Here is a 24919-nt window from a genome sequence, read left to right on the forward strand (position 1 = left end):
AACATTCATAAACATCAAAGTGTCCACTACTGAAATTGTCACCTGTGTATCTAAGATGTTTAAGAGGCATTGGCGGTTGTCAAAAGGTGTAAAATATTTGGCCATTTCAGTACACTTGAAAGTGACAACCGAACAATTCAGCGGCAGCCATCAACTCACATGCAGATCCATAGGTGAAGGGCTTAAGCATTTCACTCTTATAGTGCTCCTGTGTAAAATAATTATCTCCTGTACCATCATCAGTCCACACCTTGAACCTGTCCCAGTCATTCAATACATAAGACTCAATGTTCCTCCGGATATCAAGAGTGAGCCTGATATGGCCACACAATATGTAACAAAGAGAATGGAAAAGGTAGGTGCCATCTCCGGGCATGGAAACCACTCGGTAAGTGACAGTTCTTTGATCGATGGTGATCACCTCGATAGACATGTTAATGGGGGTACGGTTGGAATGATAAAGGAAATGTGTACCTGAACAATGTAAAGTAAGTCTAAAATACCTATACAATAACTATAATCGTAATAAATGAACAATAAAACAGCGGAGAAGCCGTGGATTAAATAAAAAGGCTGTAGTTATCAGCAGGGAGACGTGAATCCCGTGGTGAAGCAAGGAAGGGAATGTAGAGACTGGAGCAACAGACGGCCTTATATAGGCAGGCAGCCAACAACGTGGGAGGCGTTGGGATGGGGGACCCAACGCCGCTTCACACGGTGACCGAGCTGCAGGCTATGGACGTATATATGTACGTAAGTAGGATTCAGTTAGCGTTGGGAACCCACGTACCAAATTTCTTGAAGATGGGCCCATAAGTAACAAAGACCGTTGAAAAGTTCAATTTGGCGGCCGACAGTGGCATCATACCACCGAAATAAGTACGTACATTGGTTTCGGTTAGCACAGGGAAGCTGCCTACCAAATTTCGTGAAGATGGGGCCATAAATAAGAAAGTTCAACATGGCGGACGTTGTCGACCGTTATGACCGTTATGCATAGAATTTTGAAATGAAACCTGCTTAACCTTTGTAAGTAAGCTGTAAGGAATGAGCCTGCCAAATTTCAGCCTTCTACCTACACGGGAAGCTGGAGAATTAGTGACATCGGAAACTTCAATATGGCGGCCGACAGTGGCATCATACCACTGAACTAAGTACGTACAACGGTTTTGGTTAGCGCAGGGAAGCCACCTACCAAATTTCGTGAAGATGGGGCCATAAATAAGAAAGTTCAACATGGCGGACGTTGCCGACCGTTATGACCGTTACATATAGAATTTCAAAATGAAACCTGCTTAACTTTTGTAAGTAAGCTGTAAGGAATAAGCCTGCCAAATTTCAGCCTTCTACCTACACGGGAAGTTGGAGAATTAGTAATGAGTGAGTCAGTCAGTGAGTGAGTGAGTCAGTGAGGGCTTTGCCTTTTATTAGTATAGATGTGCATTGATAACACTGGTGAGTAACTCTATAGGGTGGTCCAAATCTAATTATGCAATTTTCATTACACTATAACTTATTAAGTTTATTACATAGAAAATCACCCAAAAAATCCCGGACCATCGAGAAGAGTGCGAACTGACAACATGAAGAATCGTCTTCCGCTGAACTGGAATCCTCGCCGCATAAATCAAAGTCATCCAGATGATCTGGATCTGCATAATTAGATCTGGACCACCCTGTACAGTAAGTAGGAGTGAAGGAGATTTATATTTTTTTACTGTTAAAACTAAACTGTTTAAATCTGCTTTGTTTTTGTTTGATATTTATTTCCATATTGTATCACTGAAAATGATATATCACCGTTAGTCCCTCTTGTCTAGTCGCAGAAGACAGCATTGAGCCAAAAAGGAAAAACTGCAATATGCTTGTGAATTAGCCCTGTCCACTCTTCCTATATCTCTCTTTCTGTATTGTACTTGGTGATCTGTCATCTGCTTCGAGCCCATTAAACACCTTGAAGTTGGTGGTGGGGGCACCATGACAAGAATCCTTTCATGATAGTTTTATATCCTTTTTATCTGGAGATATTCTCTTAAACATTTTTTTCTTCACTTCGGCCTCTGTTACACAAGTGCTGCCATATGTGACAGTACTGTTTACTTTTTAAGTTTAATTACATGCATTAGGTAAATGGATGACTAAAAGAACCATATGTTACTTTTTTGTGAAGGAAAGGCATATTTACTAATATGTTATACACATGAAGCTGAGATGAACTGATTGTTGTATCAGTGACTGTTGCTGTCTGTCCTTGCAAAGGTGCATAGGTCATGCGGTTATGTATCTGACCTCTAATGACTTTACTGATTTACTAATTACCAATGTTAGTACTTTGCTACTTACTGCTTGGATATTAATCTAACAGAAATATTATGGGAAATAGGACTAAGGCAGATGCTGATGAATTACTATTAAGAAATTTGAATTTTATAGAAAATTATAAGCAAAACACATGAATACCTTTTTATAATGTTGCAATGATCAATTTGAATAATTTCCAAGTTATGAATTTGTTTCAACCTTTATTGAAGCAACAGGTGCTACACATAAGGTAATCCTGTAACCCTGGGTTGACCGGGCCTCCTTTATTGCATCTCACCACTAGGACCCCTGCTGCCTGGTCTGTCTCTATAGCTGATTGATTAAAAATCCAACAACTCCCCTCTTAAACTGACTTTACTGTCACAGTAATGCTGAATTAGTATCAAAAAAGGTAAATCTTTAAGAAAAACAAAAAAGGGAGAAAAAATATAATAATAATTTATCCACTTCCTGTGCTCTGTTGAATGCACTGCCTTTGCTAACCTGCTATAAAAATAATATCCTGTCCATGTTCAGAAATAGTCTTTCAAATAAGCTGGTGTTTTCCTCACTCGAACAGGATATCTTTGAAGTACTAGAACTATCTCTGTCCTATCTCCCGCTGTTAGCTGCTAGACTCTTCTAAAGGTTCTGGCATTGGAAAAGTATTAATGACTGGGCCATCATCTGCACGTTCAGTTCTCTGACCTTCATCCGCCAAAGTGACGGGTTGGTCATAGCAGGGGCGGATATGATCTTGTCAATCCTGTCAATCATGAAGAATCCACTGCATCCACTTAATAGTGTCATCTCCAGGCAGAGGAGTAGCTTCAGTGACAGACTTTTGTCACTGTCTTGCTCCACTGACAGACTGAGGAGATCGTTGCTCCCCTACACTATGTGACTTTTCAATTCTACCCAGGGGAGTAAATGCTAACATTATTCAAAGTTATTGTCTGTTTTAACATGCATTTTTATTACTCTTTAATTTAATGTTGGTTTTTTGTTTTTTGTATCAGTATAATGCTGCTGGATTATATAAATTTCGCTTTGGGATTAATAAAGTATCTATCTATCTATCTATCTTGGTGTTGTTTAGCCATATGCCCATTTTCTATCTCCAGTCTCCAGGAAAAAGGACCAATCTGCTCTATTAATGTCCCATATACTGTACTCCTTGTTTGCAAATTCCAAATTTAAGCAGGATGTCCCACTGAGAGAGAGTCCTCACTTTTGCATGACTGTCATGGTGGCTCTTCATTTTCATTTGCTCCTCTTTGCCTCTCTTTCCCTCTGCCTTAGTAATTAAGTCCAAATGTGTCTGTAGTTACTGCCTCATTAACAACTCACCAGAGAATAAGCCTGTGGTCATCTGAGGTCTTGTCCTGTAGCATATGCGACCAATATCTAGTTTCAATTGTCCCATTTGTCAACTTCCTCAGGCACCCTTTAACTGTCCATTCTAGGCCATTTGATCAGGGGCTAATGTTACATGTTTAATGCCATTCATTAAAAAAATAATTGTTTATCATGGTATTGACAAAACTGCTTCCATTGTCTTTGACTACAGATCTTGATAAGTCATGTATGGCACAAATGCTATGTAACTTTTCCATATTAGCCACTGATGCGATTTATTGCATTGGGTGAGCCTCTATCTATTTGAATGTGCATCTACATAAATCAACAGCATCTTACTCATCACTGGGCCAAAAAAATCCATATGAAGACGAGCCCATGGTTGTTCAGGCCACTCCCATTCACGGAGTGCTAGATCAATTTCTTTATCCATATTTGGCCACCAGAGGTAATTGCAACCAAGCCAGTACTTTCATATGATTGATACCTGGGTGTGCTTTATGTAGCTTTTATTTTATGTCTTCCTACCCTCTGGTGGTATTACGACCCATCTCCCCCATAGTATACAGCCATCCACCACACTTAACTCTATTTTCCTGTGAATATGCAGTTGTCAAGATGTCTCCACTGGTTTACTTGGCCATTACATTATAAGAAGCTAGAATCATTACCTAGCACTGAATGTGTGCTGCTGCCAATTGTGGGACCTCCCTGTTCACCAAACAGTCCTAGCAAGGGATTTTGATCTGTCATGTTTACAAATAGTTTGCCAAAATGTACTGATGAAACTTATTCAGGCCAAAGTTTATGGCTAATGCTTCTTTTTCAAGTTGTGAATACCAATGGGTGTTTCTGTTCCATCCTCCCACCTGTGAGAAGGGACTGGTCCCATACCATAAGATACAGGTCTTTCCCCTCCTCAAAGTGAACTTATAACTATTCAAACTGTAATTCTTTCCTGGCTTTCTGAGAAGCCTTCTCTTCCTTGGTAGTCCAATGTCACAAACTTTCTTTGTGTAACAATGTTTCAAGGTGATGGCCTATATTTGGTGAAAATCTATGATAATAATTAAGCAGCCCTAAAAATGCTTTAAGCTGTATCTGGCTAATAGGGTGGGGTGCTTCCTTAATTGCTGCTACTTTATCAGGCACTGGGTGTATGTCATGACGATCTACTTTATATTCTAGGTAGATCATTTCACGTGCCATGAAAAAACATTTGTCTCTATGCACCCTTAGTCCTACCGAAGTTAACTTTGCAAGCACTTTATCAAGGTGATTAAGATGACATTTATCATTCACTAGCAAAATACCCGCGCTTTGCAGCGGAGAAGTAGTGTGTTAAAGAAGCACTGAAAAGAAAAGGAAACATTTTGAAAATAACGTAACCTGATTGTCAATGTAATTGTTTTGTCACTGTTGTGAGTGATGAGTGTTGTTGTCATATATATATATATATATTTACACACACACACATAAACATATATATATATATATATACATATCTATACATATACACATATATACATACATATATATCTACATATATACACACACATATATACACACACATACATACATACACACACACATATATAAACATATATATACATATACATACATATCTACATATATACACACACAGCTATTTCAGTATCAGTGCAATACGCTGTTTGTTAAAACGGTTGACTCCGCTCTTACGTGCAATAACAAATCAAATCATTCAGTTGTCTTTGCTCATATGTCATTTTAGAGCTGGACGCCTGGCATCTTTTTGGCCACAGGTTCGTTTCTGTTTGCTGTGAGGTTCTGTGTTGTGGAGATTCTCAGGATGGATTGCAGGTGCTCATCAGTGAGGCGACTCCTGTGTGCTGTTTTGTTAGTCTTTATCACTGAGAAGAGCTTCTCACACAGATATGTGCTACCAAACATGCACAAGGTTCGAGCCGCATGTAGACGGACTTTTTTTGTTCATCAAAGTCACCAAAGCGCCGTAAACTCAGTGCGCAGTGCGCCAGTTTATCAGCAAAGTGCGATTTGGGAACACCGTAGTGACGACTTGGTTTAACAGTACTTGGCAACAGGGAAAGTGGGGCAAGGTGAACTGGTGCATTTGTGTCTCCCATAAAAGCAGCTTCACTTGAAATCACTTTGTGATTGTGCACGGTTAAAACGTCCGCTGAAGTGTCAGATTCTTATTTAATTATGCTGTTTTCTGTATCTTCTGAATTGCATTCAGGTTACCCTGATGCAAGGCAGCTGAAGCGCTGCATTATGGGATCTGTAGTTTATTGTGTTACCAGCGCTTCATATACCCGGCTTTAATAACAATAATACAGTATATAAAATGATCTCGGGCGGATATAATTACACGCCGGGCGGATGTGGCCCGCGCCCTTGAGTTTGACACATATGGACTAAATAGAACTTGAAAAGATATGTTTTTCAAATGTGATCGCGCAATTCAGATAGAGTTGACGCAAGACTACAGCCTGCATGCCTCAATGAGTCATCCTCCCTCGCTCTTACTTTTTACCGCTCATCTAATGAATACACTGAGTATGGCTTTACCAAAACAATCATTGATGGCGAATAAAGTATCCATTATTCGAGTATGTAGAGCGGGATATATATATATACATATATATATATACCCGCGTCGCAGCGAGAAGTAGTGTGTTAAAAAGGTAGAAAAGAAAAGGGAACATTTTAAAAATAACGTAACATGACTGTCAATATACAGTATTTGTTTTGTGAGTGTTACTGAGTGTTGCTGTCATCAAGGATTTGATTATCATTATTTCTTTCAATCAGGTTCGTATTTGTAGGATGTGTTGTGTTCAAGTTACATTCCGTGTTTGTCAATCGCTGTAAAGATGACAGGTTTCATTCATCGATTCGTTTCTTACTGCATCAATAAACAGCTCGTCTTCTTCTTTATCTGAGACCTGACACACTGCATGCACGGGTTTTTTTTACACTGTCTTCCTTTAGCGGGACATTGACTTTTTCCACCGTGTGCTTTGTTTCCGCAGTAGCTGGATTTATGAATATGCTTATCAGACGCTTCATATTTTTGCTGCCTTTTCAATTGTGTAATTCGGTTTTGTTCAGCGCTTTTGGAACTGTTGCCTTTTATCTGTGCACTGCGTCAGTTCACGTGAGCCGCTCGGTGTACATGCATCGAAGGTTCCCAGCTGTGCTGGTGCCATCTCGTGCTATGTCCGTGGCTGTATTTAATGTTACCTTAGTCCTGGCACTTAAAACTTTCTCTCGCAGTTTCGCTGAGTTTGTGTCAAACACCACCCTGACCATCTCATCTTCCTCTCCATAAGCACAGTCCTTCACCCGTGAATATTTACCCGTGGCAGTTTGCTATTGGATTGCCGCTGACGGACGGCCTTATATGGGCAGGCACTAAATTACAAACGGCAGCGCAGCCTGTCTATGAACTTAATTTAAAGTGTAGGTTTACATCGCGCTTTGTTTCCAAGTAGCAGAACTCATGAATATGGTTGTATATGTCACTCGCTCGCTTCTTATTGTTTCGCTGCCTTCTCAATTATATAATGCATGTTTTCTTAAGCGCTTTTTTGAGGTCTTCCTGGTTTTCTATGTACTGCGTGATTACGTGGGAGGCGTGATGATGTCACACGAAACTCCGCCCCCACGGCGTTGAAGCTCATCTCCATTACAGTAAATGGAGAAAAACTGCTTCCAGTTATGACCATTATGCGTAGAATTTCGATATAAAACCTGCCCAACTTTTGTAAGGAAGCTGTAAGGAATGAACCTGCCAAATTTCAGCCTTCCACCCACACGGGAAGTTGGAGAATGAGTGATGAGTCAGTGAGTGAGTGGAGTGAGTGAGTGAGTGAGTGAGTGAGTGAGTGAGGGCTTTGCCTTTTATTAGTATAGATTCCAGTAGTCAGAATATCATCAATTCGTACCACTGCCTATCATGTGCCCTATTGAATATTTTCTATAGTACGCTGAGAAATATCTTAGGACTGGATGACACTCCATATAGGATTTAAGTATACTGGCACAGTCTTTTTGTGTGTATTGATTGTGGTTTACCTTGTGGGACTCTGGTTCTAGCACTAATTGTTGATTGGCCTGAGAGACGATTTCATAAACTTCTGACCACCCTCTAACTCTGACAATAAATCCTCTGTTTTGGAAACTGGCTAATTGTTCAGTCTGGAAGCTCAGATCATGCAGAATGTATAATCTCCACAGATGCAAATTGTTTTATTGGCCTTTACTACAGGTACTATCACCACAGCCCACTCTGAAAAAAATAATAGGTTTTATGATACTTTTTTACACATTGTCTTTCAAAAATTATGGCAATGAACGAGCTTTGAAGAATCTAGGCTGAACCTCTCCATCCACATTTATCTTTGCCTCTGTCCCCACCAGAGTTCTTAGTCCTTCCTTGAATATACTTCTTGTCTTTCTAATACTGACTCCAAAGTCTCAGGGTCCAAGTCTATTCTGTATATTTCACCCTAGTTAAGTTGAATCTCTCACAACCAGTCTCAGTCTATGAGATTGGCCCCATTTCATCTCACAATCAACAGAGGCAATTCCTTCTGCTATTCTTTGAATATAAATTGAGCCCATAGTCTTCCTAACACCAAAACAATATCTCCAGTATATTTCCGTAATGACATTAAATGTAACGCCACTACATCTCTTTCTGCTGCTTCTATAGCCAGTGCAATCTCCACAGCCTTTGTCAATGGAAGTTCCATTTCTGAGTAACCGATGTTGCAGTCAATCATCATTTACAGGTATGCAGTATACTAGTCTGTCTCTTATCATGTTCTCTAGGTTTCCACCAAAATCAAAAAACGCAGGTTACCGTTGAAGTTCAGCCATGAAATCCTGCACAGACTGGCCTGGTTTCCTAATTTGCAAATTAAATTTGCATCTTCAAACAATCATGCTGGGCTTGGGGGCAAAATGATCCATAAGCAGCTTGGACGATTTCAGTAAACGTGAGTTTAGATGGTTTGAAGGGCCAACATAAGTCTCTTAAAAGTGCATATACTTTAACATCACAGGCACTTAGAAATATTGCTGTTCTTTTCCTATTGGACATATCTTTGACCTCAAAGTAAAATTCCAGTCATTCTATATGTTGTGGCAAGACATCTGTCCCTCGATCAAACTCAGAAATTTTCCCATATGACGCTATTCAACATGGTATTACAATCACTGGAAATTCTACAACCTCATCTCCAGTGTAACATTCCAATGACCAGTCAAAATAATTTCCAAGTTATTAATTTATTTCAAACTTTATTGAAACAACAGGTTCTACACATAAGGTACTCCTGCAACTCTGAGTTGACCGGTCCTCCTCTATTTTCACCTCACCACTAGGAACCCTGCTGCCTGATTTAATAATTCAGCACTTTTGACATTTTTATGAACATGATTTGTTCTAAGCAGCCCCCCAATGCAGTGTTAGGTATTGCCATTTGTGTGCTGTTTGCTTTGCTATCGAGGTCTTTGTGACTTTTCTGAAGTAGCTCTTAATTTTTTCTGACATCCTCAAGTCGTTTGTGTTAGGTTGTTACAATAATTGGTGGCTCTAAATTGGGGTCTTGAGTGTAGGTGTAAGTGTGCCCATTGACAGATCTAAATACGGTGATGTGGGATAGGTGCTATATTATGTGTTAGCTCAGGTTCTGCATGTCCAAAATTAACTATATACTGTGTTTGTGGGTATGTTTGACTATGCCCTATTACGGGCTTGGCATCCTGTCAAGGGTTAATTCCTTTTATAATGTCAAAATTCTAGGCCCCAAACATATTTTTTGAGTTTTATAATCTTTTCATTCTCAATCATGAAGGACATTTTAAGAGTCACACCACATCTGAATTTAATATTTTATTAAAATTTAATATTTTGTAGTTTTAACAGTGAAATACACCATCTAATTTTAATACTTTGTACTCTTAAAAGTTCAAAGTCAAAGAGTAACATAACTCAAAGCAGTAATGTTCACAAGGATACTAGAACAGGCAGAGCCCGGTGTGTCAGTATCATTTCACAAGACTGCACCATAAGTAGTTCAACTGCAAAATTTCTTTCCATCATAAGAAATGCCCTGTCTACTTTTTGAATTGAAGAGTCCATTCTCTCCACCGACCCAATTCTCCTGTTATTGGGAGTTCACAACACCTTCTAAATCTCAATTTAACACTTCCTAATAACAGTGGCAATTTTACCACTGTGCCATTGTTACCTGTTTGAGGACTATAGTTTTAGTCTCATAAGATAGTCAAACATACATTCCTCCAAACAACCAGTATTTCAAGAAGTTTCTAAACTTCATAATTAATTAGACATTTTTACACTTTCACATTGTCTCTTCCAGGAGGTGTCGTTAAAAGGCTAAACTCTCTTTCGGTTACCCTAAACAATGGCAGAATTGCGAAAGAAGAGCTTCCTTAGTATTCCTTTGTGTTCTAATTCTATGCATAATAATCCTTCCCAGCGTTTCCACAGCTTTTCCACTGATGAAACACAGTAAAGATCCAAACAATTAAAAGAGATGAACATCCCAATTTTGTATAGGTCACTGTAGCACTTTTGTCTGTACCCAGCACTTTAAATCTGATGAATATCTTGTTATCACTCTCACTCCAGACATCATGTGTTGCTATCTTGCCTGCTGCAAAAATGACAAAAATGTCTGGGTTCAACTTGCAATTCAGCTTTATTTAACTGCATGCTAATACCGTTGTCCTTCTATCTGTGTTCTCTTGCCCTCCAGCCCCCCAAGGGCTCCGGGAATGTGTAGTTCACATAACATCAAATGGGTCAATCAGCACAAGCAGATTTTTATTATGTTTTTATTATATAAAATTAATAATAATAGTTGCACACAACTCAAACTCAAGCAGTAAATGTGGGGAGGACCCGGGATCAACCCCGCAACCTCATAATTACAAGACAGCAGGTTTTACGTCTGCTCCAGCCAAATGGACATGTCTACTTTGTGTCAATTGATATTTGGACTTTTTTTTTTTTTAATTTTATTGTAATCAATTTTTACAAAAAATAGGATTGAAAACAAATCAACCCTCACCCCTGAGAAAGAGAGCATGACCAATGGAGTAAAACTTAAACCTAGTAAAAATAAATAAATTGATGAGTTTATTAAGCAGATAAAGATAAATGGAGAAGAAAAAAATGGGAAGAGAATCTGCTTCCTCAGTGCTTTAAGAGCTTATTCTGAAATATAATTGATTAGATCCTGCCAAGTTTTGAAAACGTTCTGCACAGATCCTCTAAGTGAGAATTTGATTTTTTCCAATTTCAAATAATATAAAACATCAGTTACCCACTGACTTAAAATAGGAGAGTTAGGATTCTTCCAGTTTAGCAAGATAAGTCTGCATGCCAATAGTGTAGTGAAGGCAATCACAGTTTGTTTGTCCATCTTCACTTTAAGCTCATCTGGAAGAACACCAAAAACAGCTGTTAATGGGTTAGGAGGGATTGTGACATCAAGGCTGTCTGAAAGGCACTTACAAATTTTCATCCAGAATGATGTTAATTTGGTGCAGGCCCAAAACATGTGACCCAGTGAGGCTGGAACTTGATTGCAGTGTTCACAGGTTGGATCTTGCCCTGGAAACATTTTGGACAGTTTTAAGTGAGACAGATGTGCTCGATACATAATTTTGAGTTGATAGATTGTATGCTTTGCGCATATGGAGCGCGAGTGAATTCTCTGCATTGCTACCTTCCACTTCTTTTCTGATATGTTGACTGAGATATTCTTTTCCCATGGATCTTTGAAAGGAAGGGAATGTAAAATATTTATATATATTGCAGAAATGATGTCTGAGTCCTCAAAACTGAGCAATATTTTTTCCAGCATAGAGGAAGGTGGGACATAAGGAAAATTGGGCAGGTTCTGTTTAACAAAGTTTCTAATTTGAAGATAGTGAAAGAAATGTATTGCTGGAAAGTTAAATTTGGAATGTAATTGTTCATAGTGTGAACAGTGGGAGTGCCACTCGGACCCACGTGTCTTCGCTAGCAGTGGGGCATTGTGACATCTTGTGGCGCCTCCCTTCAGTCGATGGCGGAAGTTGGGTGGAAGAGAGAAGGAGCTGGAGAGAGGACTGGAGGCGCCCAGGAGAGAGAGGCACAAAGACTGTGAGGCCTGGACATTGGGGAGTCGGTGCAAGAGGCACTGTAAATAAACAGTGTGTGGTGGAGCCAACGATGTCCGTCTGTCTGTGTCCGGGTTCAAGTCCACAATGGTGCCCAACATGGGGCGATCCGTCTGGTGCAAGACGGGGCCCCCCAAATAATAAATATTTTGTGGACAGCCCGGCGCAGCAGCGGACCCCACACACTCGCCGCGGGAGCAGCCCGTGCATAACCCCGCAGGAGAGGTTTACCCCAGGGACTGCCGCCGGACTGCAGAATGGCCTTCCCCGGGTGCGGAGGAAGAAGATCGGGCGTCGCCAGAGTGCAGACTGGCGTGGCAACAAAGAAGGCCACACCGAGGCAGGGGCCTCGGAGTGACGGGAACCGGGAGGTGAGTGCCCTGCCCTTCAGTAATCGGCCCTTTGGGGGCAAGCATACCTTACTTTTTACAGGGAGGGAACGACCCGGATCCGCATCGGTGTCAGTGGAGGCTGCGAGATCGGAGCCGCTGCAGCTCGAAAACGTGCAGCAGCTGCAAAGCTGCCAGGAGGCACGTCACCGCTGACAGGCACGGGATTGGCCAGTGTGTCTTGTTTGCCCGCCAATGACGGTACAGAGGCGGGACCAAGGAACGCCAGTCTCGGGCCGAGGAGAGACCTGATTGGACCAGAAGGAGTGGCCCACAGGAGGCAGACGACGAGTGGGGCTGATCGACAGGTAAGCCCACCAGCGTCTGTCTCTCTGTTTTTGCCAGTGGCTCGGCGTGAGCTGGAGGAGTCCCTTCGGCCTGCAGAGTCGCCTTTATTGCAGTTGCTGGGTGCTCTTGTCGTCCGGTTGGAGCAGCTGAAGGGGACGGCGGTCGCGTCGGGAGAGACACCGTGTGAGACGGAGGATAGGCGCGATGCTGGAGCCTTTGGCCGACAGGACACCGCGGGGAAGGTAGGTTATCCCGTCCCCGTAAAGCATAAGGGGGGATTTGCCGAACACGGCCGTGACTTTGTTAAGGAGGACCGGCATCGAGTAGGCGATCCCCCACAGCGGACGCGGCGGTGCAGACAGCTGGCGGAGCGAGGAGAGCAAGTACGCAGGGGCTGGCAGGACAGGGGCTGTTGAGTGCCCTGGGTCCTAGCTCCCTGCGCTCCAAGCCCGCAGCTGTCTCCCGTCGCTCTGCAGGGACGCAGACAGGGCTGGATTTGAGCTGTCATCATGCTCAGACCAAGACCGTCAGGGCGTCCAAGAGGAGAAGGAGGAACCGAGGGGTGAATGCCGGTTCCTCCGACAGGAGAGGACACGACGCTGGGTGCGCACGTCCGGTGAAGGGCCGTCCTCTGCGGAGGCAGAGGAAAACCCCTGGGCGGCTGGATGAGCCTGCGAGAACGGTTCCACTAACACCAAGAGGACGGGCATGGAACCTGTGGCGGAGGAGCCAAACAGGCAAGTCGTGGGCTGTCGGTGGGGGAGAAGAGCGCTGCCGGTACGGAAACCAGTGGGACGCTCGGTGCGAGTGTCCCGGCAGTGTTTCTGGTCCTCCCTTTTGTCTTTCCACAGGACCGAAGCCCCGACGAGCACTGGGACCGACGCCATGTGGAACCTGCCCTCCTGGAACGGGCCGCTCGCGGGAGGACTCCCCACCGGGAGGCCGATGGTGCCCTGGCTGGCGGGACGGCGGGGGCGAGAGCGGCCCAGACCAAAGGGGTGTGTTGGCGTCGGAGGGGGTGCCGAAATAAGATGTCCCAGGGTGCCGTGTTGGACCCTGGGGACATAGTAGGACCCTCTCTGGGAACGTGCTGCCCTTTCGGGAAGTGCCGCTCGGACCCACGTGTCTTCGCTAGCGGTGGGGCACTGTGGCATCTTGTGCCTCCTCCAGACCGCGAGGGGGCGTCCGCCCTGGTTATGTTGGGGGCCTCGGGTAAAGGGCTTGGAAGCCCAGCCCTGTAGGGACCCGTGGCCACTGCCAGGCGCTGCCCTGGTGCCTGGATATCCCTGGAGCCCAGCACTTCCACCACACCAGGAAGTGCTGGGGGGAAGACGACAGGGGACACCCGGACGGCTTCCGGGTGCGCAGCCGGCACTTCCGCCACACTGGGGCGTGTCTGCGGAGGAGTGCCGGGAAGCAGCTGGAGCCCATCCGGATGCCTATTTAAGAGGCCGCCTCCCTTCAGTCGATGGCGGAAGTTGTGTGGAAGAGAGACGGAGCTGGAGAGAGGACTGGAGGTGGCCAGGAGAGCGAGGCACAAAGACTGTGAGGCCTGGACATTGGGGAATCGGTGCAAGAGGCACTGGGGGGTGCACGTGAACTTTTGTAAATAGTTTGTAAATAAACAGTGTGTGGTGGAGCCAACGATGTCCGTCTGTCTGTGTCCGGGTTCAAGTCCACAATAGGATATAAATATGTTGTCTATATAAAGATCTTTAAGTAATTTAATTCCAATTTTTTTCCAGATATTAAAAACTGCATATGTTTGCGAGAGTTGAAAAAGGCGGTTCTCATGCAGAGGTCCCACAGATAAAAGATTCTTCATCTTAAAATGCTTCCTACATTGGTTCTATATTCTGAGTGAGTGAAGCACAATTGGGTTATTAGTATATTGGCGATAACATGCATTTATTGGGGCACAAAGCAGGGAATATAAAGAAGTACTGCAGAAGTACAACAATATAAGTTGTGGACCAAGCCTGTGTATGTTCATCTATTTGTGTCCAGGTTTTTATAGCTTGTATATCTGCTGCCCAGTAATAAAACTGAAAGTTAGGTAGAAATATGCCACCTTCTGCCTTAGGTCTTTGTAGGGTTGCTCTTTGGATATGTGGATGGTTTAAGTTCCAAATAAATGAGGTTATGGTTGAATCTAATTGCTTAAAAAATTATTTATTGATGTATATTGGAATGTTTTGAAATAAAAAGAGAAGCATAGGAAGGATATTTATCTTAACAACGTTAATTCTTCCAGCTAGAGTGAGATGGAGAGTTGACCATCTATGCAAGTCTTGCTTAATTTTTTCCATACAGACAGCGAAATTTTGTTGATAAAGAGCTTTACGTTTACTTGTGATATTTACCCCAAGGTATTTAAACTGATCTGCAATGATAAAAAGGAAGGAGTCCAATCTAATATTGTATGCTTTCACACACTTTTATTCAAATTAATTCTGAGACCAGAAATCTTTTGAAATTCTGTAAGTGCTGTTAGGACTGCAGGCACAGTATTTTGTGGATCTGATATACAGTATACAGTACCATATCATCTGCATATGGAGAAATTTTCTGTTCTTCTTTGATAATCCCCTTTATCTGATAAGCATTTCGACAGTGAACTGCCAGTGATTCAATAGCGATTGCAAAACGTAGTGGTGACAGGGGGCATCCTTGTCTGGTACCACATTCTAGTTTAAAGTAGTCTGAATTAATGTTTTTAATACAAACTGATCTCTGGGGTGTTTGACTTTGCAGGTGAATATATTACATTAAACAGGCGTCGAAGATTGGAAGCTAAGTGTCGGCCTTTAATAAATCCAGTTTGATCTTGTGATATTACCGAAGGCAGCACTTTCTCCATCCTTCTAGCTAGGACTTTGGAGAGTATCTTAACATCATTATTCAGAAGTGAAATTGGTCTGTATGATGCACATTGTAATGAGTCCTTATTTTGTTTAGGGAAGTGATTAATGCTTGGTGAAAAGTCTGAGGTAGAATTTGATTGTCTCTAGCTTCTATAAATGTTGCTAATAAGAGGGGAGATAGCTGAGTGGAGAATTTCGACAGGGTAGCCTTCAGGGCCTGCTGCTTTCCCACTCTGAAATGACTTTATAGCATCTAGTAATTCTGATAGCGCCAGAGGTTTATCCAATTCCTCTGCACTAAGAGTATCTATTTGTGGTATTTGTAATGCATCCAGAAATGCATTAGATTTTGTGTTGTCTTCTTTAAACTCAGTAGAATATAAGGATTTATAGTAGTCCCTAAATGTGTGCATTATATTTTTATGGTCAATGATTTTATCTCAGCTTGTGTTGGTTATTGCTGGGATTGCATTGAGAACTTCTTGCTTGTGGATTTGTTGAGCTAAGAGCTTATTAGATTTGTCATTAGTGTTAATAGTAATGATGTCTTGATTTAAAAATTAGTTTTTAGTTTCTTTGGTTGTTAAGAGGTTGAGCTCTGAATGCAGAGCCTTCCTTTTCCTATGAAGAGCATCACTTGGACACCTGGCATGTTCTTCATCTATTCTAGTAATTTTGTTGGTTAGCTCTGATACCTTCTTGGTTTCTAAATTATTTCTGTGGGAAAGATATGAAAGGACTTCAGTTTTTACACATTGACAGCAACTTGTAAATTGAATAATGTCTTTTTCTTTGGTTATATTCTTAAATAATAGTGCACTTGTTTTGTTGTACCTTTTGTGAAAGTATTTATTTGATATTTGGACTTCGGTTTTCACACATTATACAATTCACGTCAACATTTTGTCATTATTACTATGGCATGAAAAAAGTTTCTGTTTTAGTTATGTGTTCAACATTTCTTGCCTTGCATTTCCTATCATCCTACATTTACACAGATCATTGTAGATACAGAACACACATTAAATGTATGCATTCCAAAAAATAATATATTATTTACCCTGTACAATTCCAGACACCTAACTCCCAGATAAAGAGACTTCAGTTGCCTCGGTAGGGAATGGAGTAGCAGGCTGCCTGCTGCTTGTTGCTGATTGACACATTTGCAAAACGAAGACACTGATGAGGAGGTGTGAAAGAATTTAAGGTGACCTGTCCTTATGAATATTTTCATAGACTTCAGGGATTCAACAAAAATGTATTTGAAGCATCAACATTTTATGTAATCTCTTTTATAACATTAAGCATCACTGAAACCAAAGCAAGCGCTATGAGCTGTGCGTAGCTTTTACATTTTTTTAAACATCTCAGGCGTCTCCCTCAAACTCTTAGATGGTTTGTCAAAAAAAGGCCCATTCCCTGCTAGATTGGCTACTACCATTCAAGGATCTCTCCCTGCCCAGCTTGTAAATGGCTAATAGACAATGCAATATTTCACAAACAGAATGATATATGATTTTTGACTCCTTAATGTGTTATTTAAAAATTATTTTCAGGGAAGCCTCAAATAAGTATTTTTAGGCTTTTCTGGAGTACAGTGTGTAAATTAGGAAGGCCTAGACTCCTAGGACCCATGTATGTCACGCCTTGATGGCATATTTAAAAATGCCCAGCAAAAATTGTAGCAGTCGATATACAGTACACAGACATAAAGTCACTCTACATGCAAAGATTTTATTGGATATTTTTGTTACTTTGAAAAAATGTGTTAAATATATTGGTCACTCTAACATTATCCATTTTATTATGGCTGGAACACAACTCCTTAATGGTTTATTAAGTTGGCCTCTTGTCAAAATAACAGGATAGGTGCTTATTCAGTATCTCATTAGCCTCGTAAAAATGTTTTAGCACTTAAGGTACATTATCATTACTTCTGCATGCACTGGACATTTAACGACTTCCATGCATAAGTTTAATTAGTAATTTAATAATAAGTTTATCCATTCATCCATCCATAATCCAATCTGCTATATCCTAACTACAGGGTCACGGGGGTCTGCCGGAGCCAGTCCCAGCCAACACAGGGCGCAAGGCAGGAAACAAACCCCGGGCAGGGCGCCAGCCCACTGCAGTAGTAAGTTCATTGTAGATAAAAATACACATTTCATTGCCCTACGGTAATTTTAAATGATTAGCATTAACCCAAATATGAAGATATACAAATGATAATTTATTTTAAAGTTTCAAATGCAATGAAAAAAAATTTCCACTTACCATGGCAGAAGCGAGGCGGCAGACTTTTATAGGATCACTCCTTCCAATCAGGGGCATCTGTGCCCGGTCCATTACATAAAGGCAAGCATCCAAAACTCCATATTCAAACTGTGTAAAAGAGAACAATAACAATTGTAGTAATGTAGACTGTGATGTTTTAAACCTACTTATTTAGTTCAGGGTTGTGGACAGCTAAGGCATTGGGTGGAAGACAGAAACCAAATCTGGATAGGGTGCCAGTCTGTTAAAAGGCACGCACACACTTTCACTCACACAGAGTCTCCTTTTAAGCTAAAATGGATAGCTTTAGCCTGTGAGAGAACCCACTCAAGCTACAAGAAGAAAACATAAAGGTCTAGAAAGGTAAGACATGGGATGGGATTTGAACCCAGTACTGCTGAGTTGTGAGCCGGCAGTAGTAACAAGCTGTACCTTTGGGATCACCTCATAGAATTTTCTGTTATGTTATTAAACAATAATGTGTGACTATGTTCTTAAAGTAATCAAAGGCAATTGAACTTATAAATAATTCTGAAATATAATTTCTAAGTAACCCACTAGGTGATTCAGGGATAAGACTGGAATTGATACCAGCATGGAGCTTAAAGCCACCTACAAGACAGAGCGTGTTCTAGTGAAATGGTATTGATGCTCATTTATGCTTAAGTTTATTTTTTTTTAGCTCTATACAGAACATAGCCAGTTTAAAACTTGGATAGAGGGTAACAAGAATAAAACTTTGATATAGCTTTTCAGCACAGTCTGCCCTCATATTAACTGTGGAGCAACACAGCAATATGCTCAGTACAGATAAATGTTGGAGCTTTTCATAGTGCAGCAGTTCATTTCAGAATGTTCTGACTGGCAATCTGTGAATAAGCATTTTTCCAGCAAAGTGAATGGTTAACAGCATGTGTGGATGAACACTGAATAAAATATGAGACTTGTACTACTTTCTAATTTTCAGTGCAGTATAACAGTACCTTTTAAAGTAAATTGTTCAATGTAACATCAGTAACAGGGAATTTTTGTTACATAGAAAATACTGGATTAAAGAGAGGTACTTAGACAGTCTTCTATTAAAAGCTCCAATGACTCACAAAAACAGAAGGGAAAACTGAAGTGATAACATTTTATGGAAAGTAAGCAGATAATGCCAATATCCTATTTTACAAGTAACTGATTCCAAAGTTAAATTGAATAATGAAGTTAATCTGGCTTTTACAGTGCATAAACAAAAAGGTAACCGGTAATGCATAATAATTTTTATTTTTTCACTCTATTCCAAATTTTTATGACCTCCTCATTATTGTTTTACAACCCCAAATCAGAAAAAGCTGCAATGGTATAGAAAAATGCAAATTAAAAAACCAAAAATATAAAAAAAAAAATGCAAAGATTCTTAAATTTACTTTGAGTTTTATGTCATTGCAGACAGTTTAAACCCAAGATTTTTCATGCTTTGTCTGGTCATGCTTATTTCATTTCTCAATATACATCCACTCCTACATGTCCATTCCTACATCACACTCCAAAAATAGGGCCAGTAATGAGGTAAAATAATTAAACTGAACACTCTCAATGAAACAAATGTGTATGTGCTCAATGAACCACTAGATGAATCTGTAGGAACAACACACGCAATCCTGGAAGTCAGCACTGGGGCATACCCAAAATTAACACTTGAATGAAGCATCAGTGTCCACATTAATCATTGAAGCAAGAAACTTTCCTGTATTGTTTTGTAGTAAATTTAAAGGAAATCTCAAAAACTAGGACACTACCAAATTACATAGTTGCTGTTGAGTCAATGAAGTTTGCACAGCTTTGTCTGCATTTTCTTGCATTTATTTCTCCATCCGTAATTGTTGTCTTCCTAACAGTTCTATGAACTCTGTGGGGATCAAATCCTGTTGAAGCCATCCCTCTCTGGTTATAAAGGCCACAGTCACAGGTTAATACCTTGTGCTATTTTATGAAATTTTAGGAATGCAAGTAATTCAATTACAGTGTTTATAGGTTCTTTCAAGAAAATGATACAGATATAGTGGAAATAACATTTGCCTAAAGTTATGCTGTTTCATAGAAGAGAAATAAAGTATAAAAAAAATACTGTTTAGATCTGGTAAAGAAAATGTAATTTCCACCTAAATCATTAACAATGAACAATCAAATCTATACTAATAAACGGCATAGCCCTCACTGACTCACTCACTGACTGACTGACTCATCACTAATTCTCCAACTTCCCGTGTAGGTAGAAGGCTGAAATTTGGTAGGGTTATTCCTTACAGCTTCCTTACAAAAGTTGGGCAGGTTTCATTTCGAAATTCTACGCGTAATGGTCATAACTGGAAGCTGTTTTTCTCCATTTACTGTAATGTAGATGAGCTTGAAACCCGTGGGGCGGAGTTTCGTGTGACATCATCACGCCTCCCGTAATCACGCAGTACATAGAAAACCAGGAAGAGGCCCAAAAAGCGCTGAAGAAAACATGCATTATATAATTGAGAAGGCAGCGAAACAATAAGAAGCGAGCGAGTGACATATACAACCATATTCATGAGTTCTGCTACTTCGGAAACAAAGCACGATGTAAACCTAAACTTTAAATTAAGTTCATAGACAGGCTGTCGCTGGCGTTTGTAATTTAGTGCCTACCCATATAAGGCCGTCCGTCAGCGCAATCCAATAGCAAACTGCCACGGGTAAATATTCACGGGTGAAGGACTGTCCTTATGCAGAGGAAAATGAGATGGTCAGGGTGGTGTTTGGCACAAACTCAGCGAAACTGCGAGAGAAAGTTTTAAGTGCCGGACTTGGTAACATTAGATACAGCCATGGACATAGCACGACATGGCACCAGCACAGCTGGGAAACTTCGATGCATGTACACCGAAGCGGCTCACATGAACTGACGCAGTGCACAGACAAAAGCAACAGTTCCAAAGAGCTGAACAAAAAACGAATTACACAATTGAAAAGGCAGCAAAAAATATGAAGCGTCTGATACATACAAGCATATTCATAAATGCAGCTACTGTGGAAACAAAGCACACGGTGGAAAAAGTCAATGTCCCGCTAAAGGAAGACAGTGTAAAAAAACCCGTGCATGCAGTGTGTCGGGTCTCAGATAAAGAAGAAGACGAGCTGTTTATTGATGCAGTAAGAAACGAATCGATGAATGAAACCTGTCATCTTTACAACGATTGACAAACACGGAATGTAACTTGAACACAACACATCCTACAAATACGAACCTGATTGAAAGAAATAATGATAATCAAATCCTTGATGACAGCAACACTCAGTAAAACTCACAAAACAATTACTGTATATTGACAGTCATGTTACGTTATTTTTAAAATGTTCCCTTTTCTTTTCATAGCTTCTTTAACACACTACGTCTCCGCGATGCGCGGGTATATATATATGTATATATATACCCGATCTACATACTCGAATAATGGATACTTTATTCGCCATCAATGATTGTTTTGGTAAAGCCATACTCAGTGTATTCATTAGATGAACGGTAAAAAAGTAAGAGCGAGGGGAGGATGACTTATTGAGGCATGCAAGCAAAACCAAAATAGCACGCGGGCTCGATGTACGAAAAAATATATCTTTTCAAGTTCTATTTACTCTATATGTGTCAAACTCAAGGCCCGCAGGCAACATCCGGCCCGGCGTGTAATTATATCCGCCCGAGATCATTTTATATACTGTATTATTGTTATTAATGGCCCGGGATATGAAGCACTGGTAACACAATAAACTACAGATCCCATAATGCAGCGCTTCAGCTGCCTTGCGAACACTTACAGCGTCCCGCCGTCTCTTCAGTCGTTTCCTTACTTTGCGAAGGAAGCAGCTTTCTCAGAGCTTCTGCACTGTTTTATAAACGAACGATATATAAGAAAGTCCTTTTTCCTTGCTTTGCCAACGAAGCAGCCTTTTTATTTAATCCACGGGTTCTCCGCTGTTTCATTGTTCATTTATTACGATTTTTATAGTTATTGTGTAGGTTTTATTTAATCCACGGGTTCTCTTCTGTGTTCACTGCGGTGTCTTCTTTTGTTTACGAGCTTCGCCAAGGAAGCAGCTTTCTCACAGCTTCTGCACTGTTTTAAAAGCGAACGACATATAAGAAAGTGCTTTTTCCTTGCTTTACCAACGAAGCAACCTTTTTATTTATTTCGCGGGTTCTCTTCTATTTTATTGTTCATTTGTTACGATTGTTACAGTTATTGTGTAGGTTTTATTTAATCCACGGGTTCTCTTCTGTGTTCACTGCGGTGTCTTCTTTCGTTTACGACCTTCGCCAAGGAAGCAGAAACTTACAACCACTGAAACTTTGTAACGGCACAAGACTTCAGGTCACATCTCTACAAAACAACCTAATTGAAGCAACTATATTTACTGGCAGTGCCTCAGGTGACACAGTTTTTATTCCTCGCATCCCGTTATACCATCTAATCTCCCATTTCAATTCAAACGCGTTCAATTTCCAGTAAGGCTCTGCTTCGCAATGACAATTAATAAGTCTCAGGGACAAACACTACAAAAGGTTGGCATTGATTTGAGGCGGGATTGCTTTTCACATGGCCAACTGTATGTTGCATGCTCAAGAGTGAGCTCAGCACACAGCTTAGTCATATTACAACCAGAGGGCCGAACTGACAACGTGGTATACAGAGAGATCCTTAACAATTAATTTTTTACATATTTTCGTTCAGTCTAAAAATGTTTACTTTTTTATTAATAAAAATATTCAGACAGTATTTCACCGCTGCGAAGCGCAGGTATTTTGCTAGTTATTAATATTAAGAAGATCTAAAGTCATTTCAGAGACATGTTGTACTGTTTTGTTGACATTTTGTATCTATATTTAAACTTATTTTATTATTTATTTTATACATTCCAGGTGTTAGATATTAATAACGTCATTTATAAGTGCGCCACTTATTTCTCTCCCTCTATTCACACATCATGAGTTCCCTTTTGCACCTAAACTGGAGAACTGCAGTTTTCTGTTTCTAAACTTTGTTTTAACTAAGGGAAAGTGAAAATTCTACTTTTGCAACAATATCATACTTAATAAAAGATACCAGAATGAAACAGAGAGTAAAGTTACTAAAGTACAGTAGAGTCTCGCTTATCCGACATAAACGGGCCGGCCGAACGTCGCATAAGCGAAAATGTTGGATAATGGCAGGTGTTAAGAAAAAGCCTATTAAACGTCAAACTATGTTATAATTTTACACATTACGAACCTAATAATCATGTTTTACAACAAAAAACAGAATAAATTAACTGAAAAAATGAACTTACAGTTACAGAATTGTCTGACGTTAAATACAGTATGTACTGTACTTAAAAAGTTCAGTCCTGTGATGATTTAAAGACATTTGTGATCGTAGTCTGCTTTCCTGATGAATGCCGTTTCTTTGCTGTGGAAGTCTTGCAATCTTTGCAGCATCATTATGTCGATTCCTGTAGCTTCTTCTTGTTGCTCAATGTAATTAATTGCAGTTTCTAGCCTTAACTCCGTCACTAATATAGTCAACATCCGTACGAGCGTATACTGTTTACTACAGCATTGTGACTGCATGTGTGTGTTTGTGCTGTGACGTGCGAGTCCCCGTCTTGCACCCAAAAACTCGAAGCTGAGTCTCAGTACTTTTAGCAACACCAGCTTTATTAAGATTGAAACAGCAACAGCGAGGTTATTTAATGTAGCGGGATCTTTAATTCTCCTAAAGAATGCAGTCAGGCAGGGTCGGGGGGAAAGTAATACTGAGCCCAGTACATTTATAATGTCCTTTGTTCCTTGTATCACCCATCAGCGGCAGGCGCTTATAGCATGTCCGAGATCTTTCCAGATTGGCTTTTTCATTGAACTGCTACAGCGCTGGGAGACTGCGATTGCTTTGAGACGCTTTTCCGTGTGTCGTCCCATTGGGTGGAATCCCACAAGAGTTTAGAAACTCACTCACACCAGCCATGATTCTTTTCAAAGGTAAAGTGCAGGTTAATTTGCTTTATGTATTTTTACTTTATATTTTGTATTAATCATTTTTATATGAATAGTTTTGGGTTGTGGAACAAATCATCTGAGTTTCCATTATTTCTTATGGGAAAATTTGCATTGATATACTGTATGAGTGCTTTGGACTGCAAGCACATTTCCAGAACGAATTATGCTTGCAAACCGAGGTTCCACTGTAATTAGCTGCGGCAGAGTCGGGAGCAACAAAAAATAGACTACGCTCACGCTCGCAACTTGCAGTTCTTGTTGCCGATTGATGTGTATTTTTTTTTTTTTGTGGTGGGACGTCAGATAATACGGAATGTTGGATAAGCGAAGGTAGGATAAGCGAGACTGTACTGTACGTGTAATTAGCATTATTTGACATTTCTAGATTTCACTTTTGGTTCTGGTATATTTGTATTAGCTTAATTTTTGGATTTGGCCACAAGCTAACTTAAGAGTTTTGTATGAGACATCCCTACACTAATTATTATTTAAATATAGATTCGTCATTTTTAATAAAATTAGGATAATTTTGTAGCAGTTACATTTTAAAAAGCTAACTGTATTGAATCAAGGAAAATTAAGTAAATGACAGATAGATAGACGGATAGATATAAGGAACTTTATTTGTCCCCAGGGAAAAATTTGGCTTTTTACACGCACAAACTATGGCTGAAACTGCTCAATGTGTAGCATTGTTCCTAATAGCACTCAGTTTTGTTTTAACTCTTTTCTTTTCTATGACCTCTAGAGGATTCAGAGTGCATTCCATAACTGAGCCTGCATTTTAATTTACTTGTTAATTCAGTGGGCATCTCTTGAAATGATGTTACCAGCCCAGCACACCACAGCATAAAACATCAAATTGGCCATCACAAGGCTGCAGAACATGTGAAAGATGTCACTTCCCACATTAAAGGAACGCTATAAAGAAGTACAGCCTGCTCTGCCCTTGCTTATATAATTCTTCTGTGTTTTGTCATTAATGTTGACCCCAAGTACTTGAATAGTGACCAGACATAGAGACTCTTTGGTGCAGTGTAAGTCAATAACCAGTTCCTTGATTATGTGGATGTTAAGGTACAGGTTATTCAATTTACACCAAGAAACCATGTTCTCCTCCTGACTCCTATACTCTGTCTCATTCCCCTTATCAATACACCCCATAAGTGCAAAATCATCTGAGAATTTTTGCAATG

The 24919-nt window shown here is 40.5% G+C and overlaps 1 protein-coding gene across 2 annotated transcripts in view; it reads right to left on the reverse strand.

The window, feature by feature from the left end:
- The window catches only part of LOC120529507 (coagulation factor XIII A chain-like), a 255609-nt gene that overhangs the window by 120853 nt on the left and 109837 nt on the right, over positions 1–24919 (reverse strand). For both annotated transcript variants that reach the window (XM_039753362.1, XM_039753363.1), the window contains one exon: positions 17684–17791. In XM_039753362.1, coding sequence (XP_039609296.1) covers positions 17684–17791 — 108 coding nt within the window. The remainder of the gene's footprint in view (positions 1–17683; positions 17792–24919) is intronic.

This window comes from Polypterus senegalus, chromosome 5, assembly GCF_016835505.1.
Source record: "Polypterus senegalus isolate Bchr_013 chromosome 5, ASM1683550v1, whole genome shotgun sequence".
In the NCBI taxonomy this organism is placed as follows: Eukaryota; Metazoa; Chordata; class Cladistia; order Polypteriformes; family Polypteridae; genus Polypterus; species Polypterus senegalus.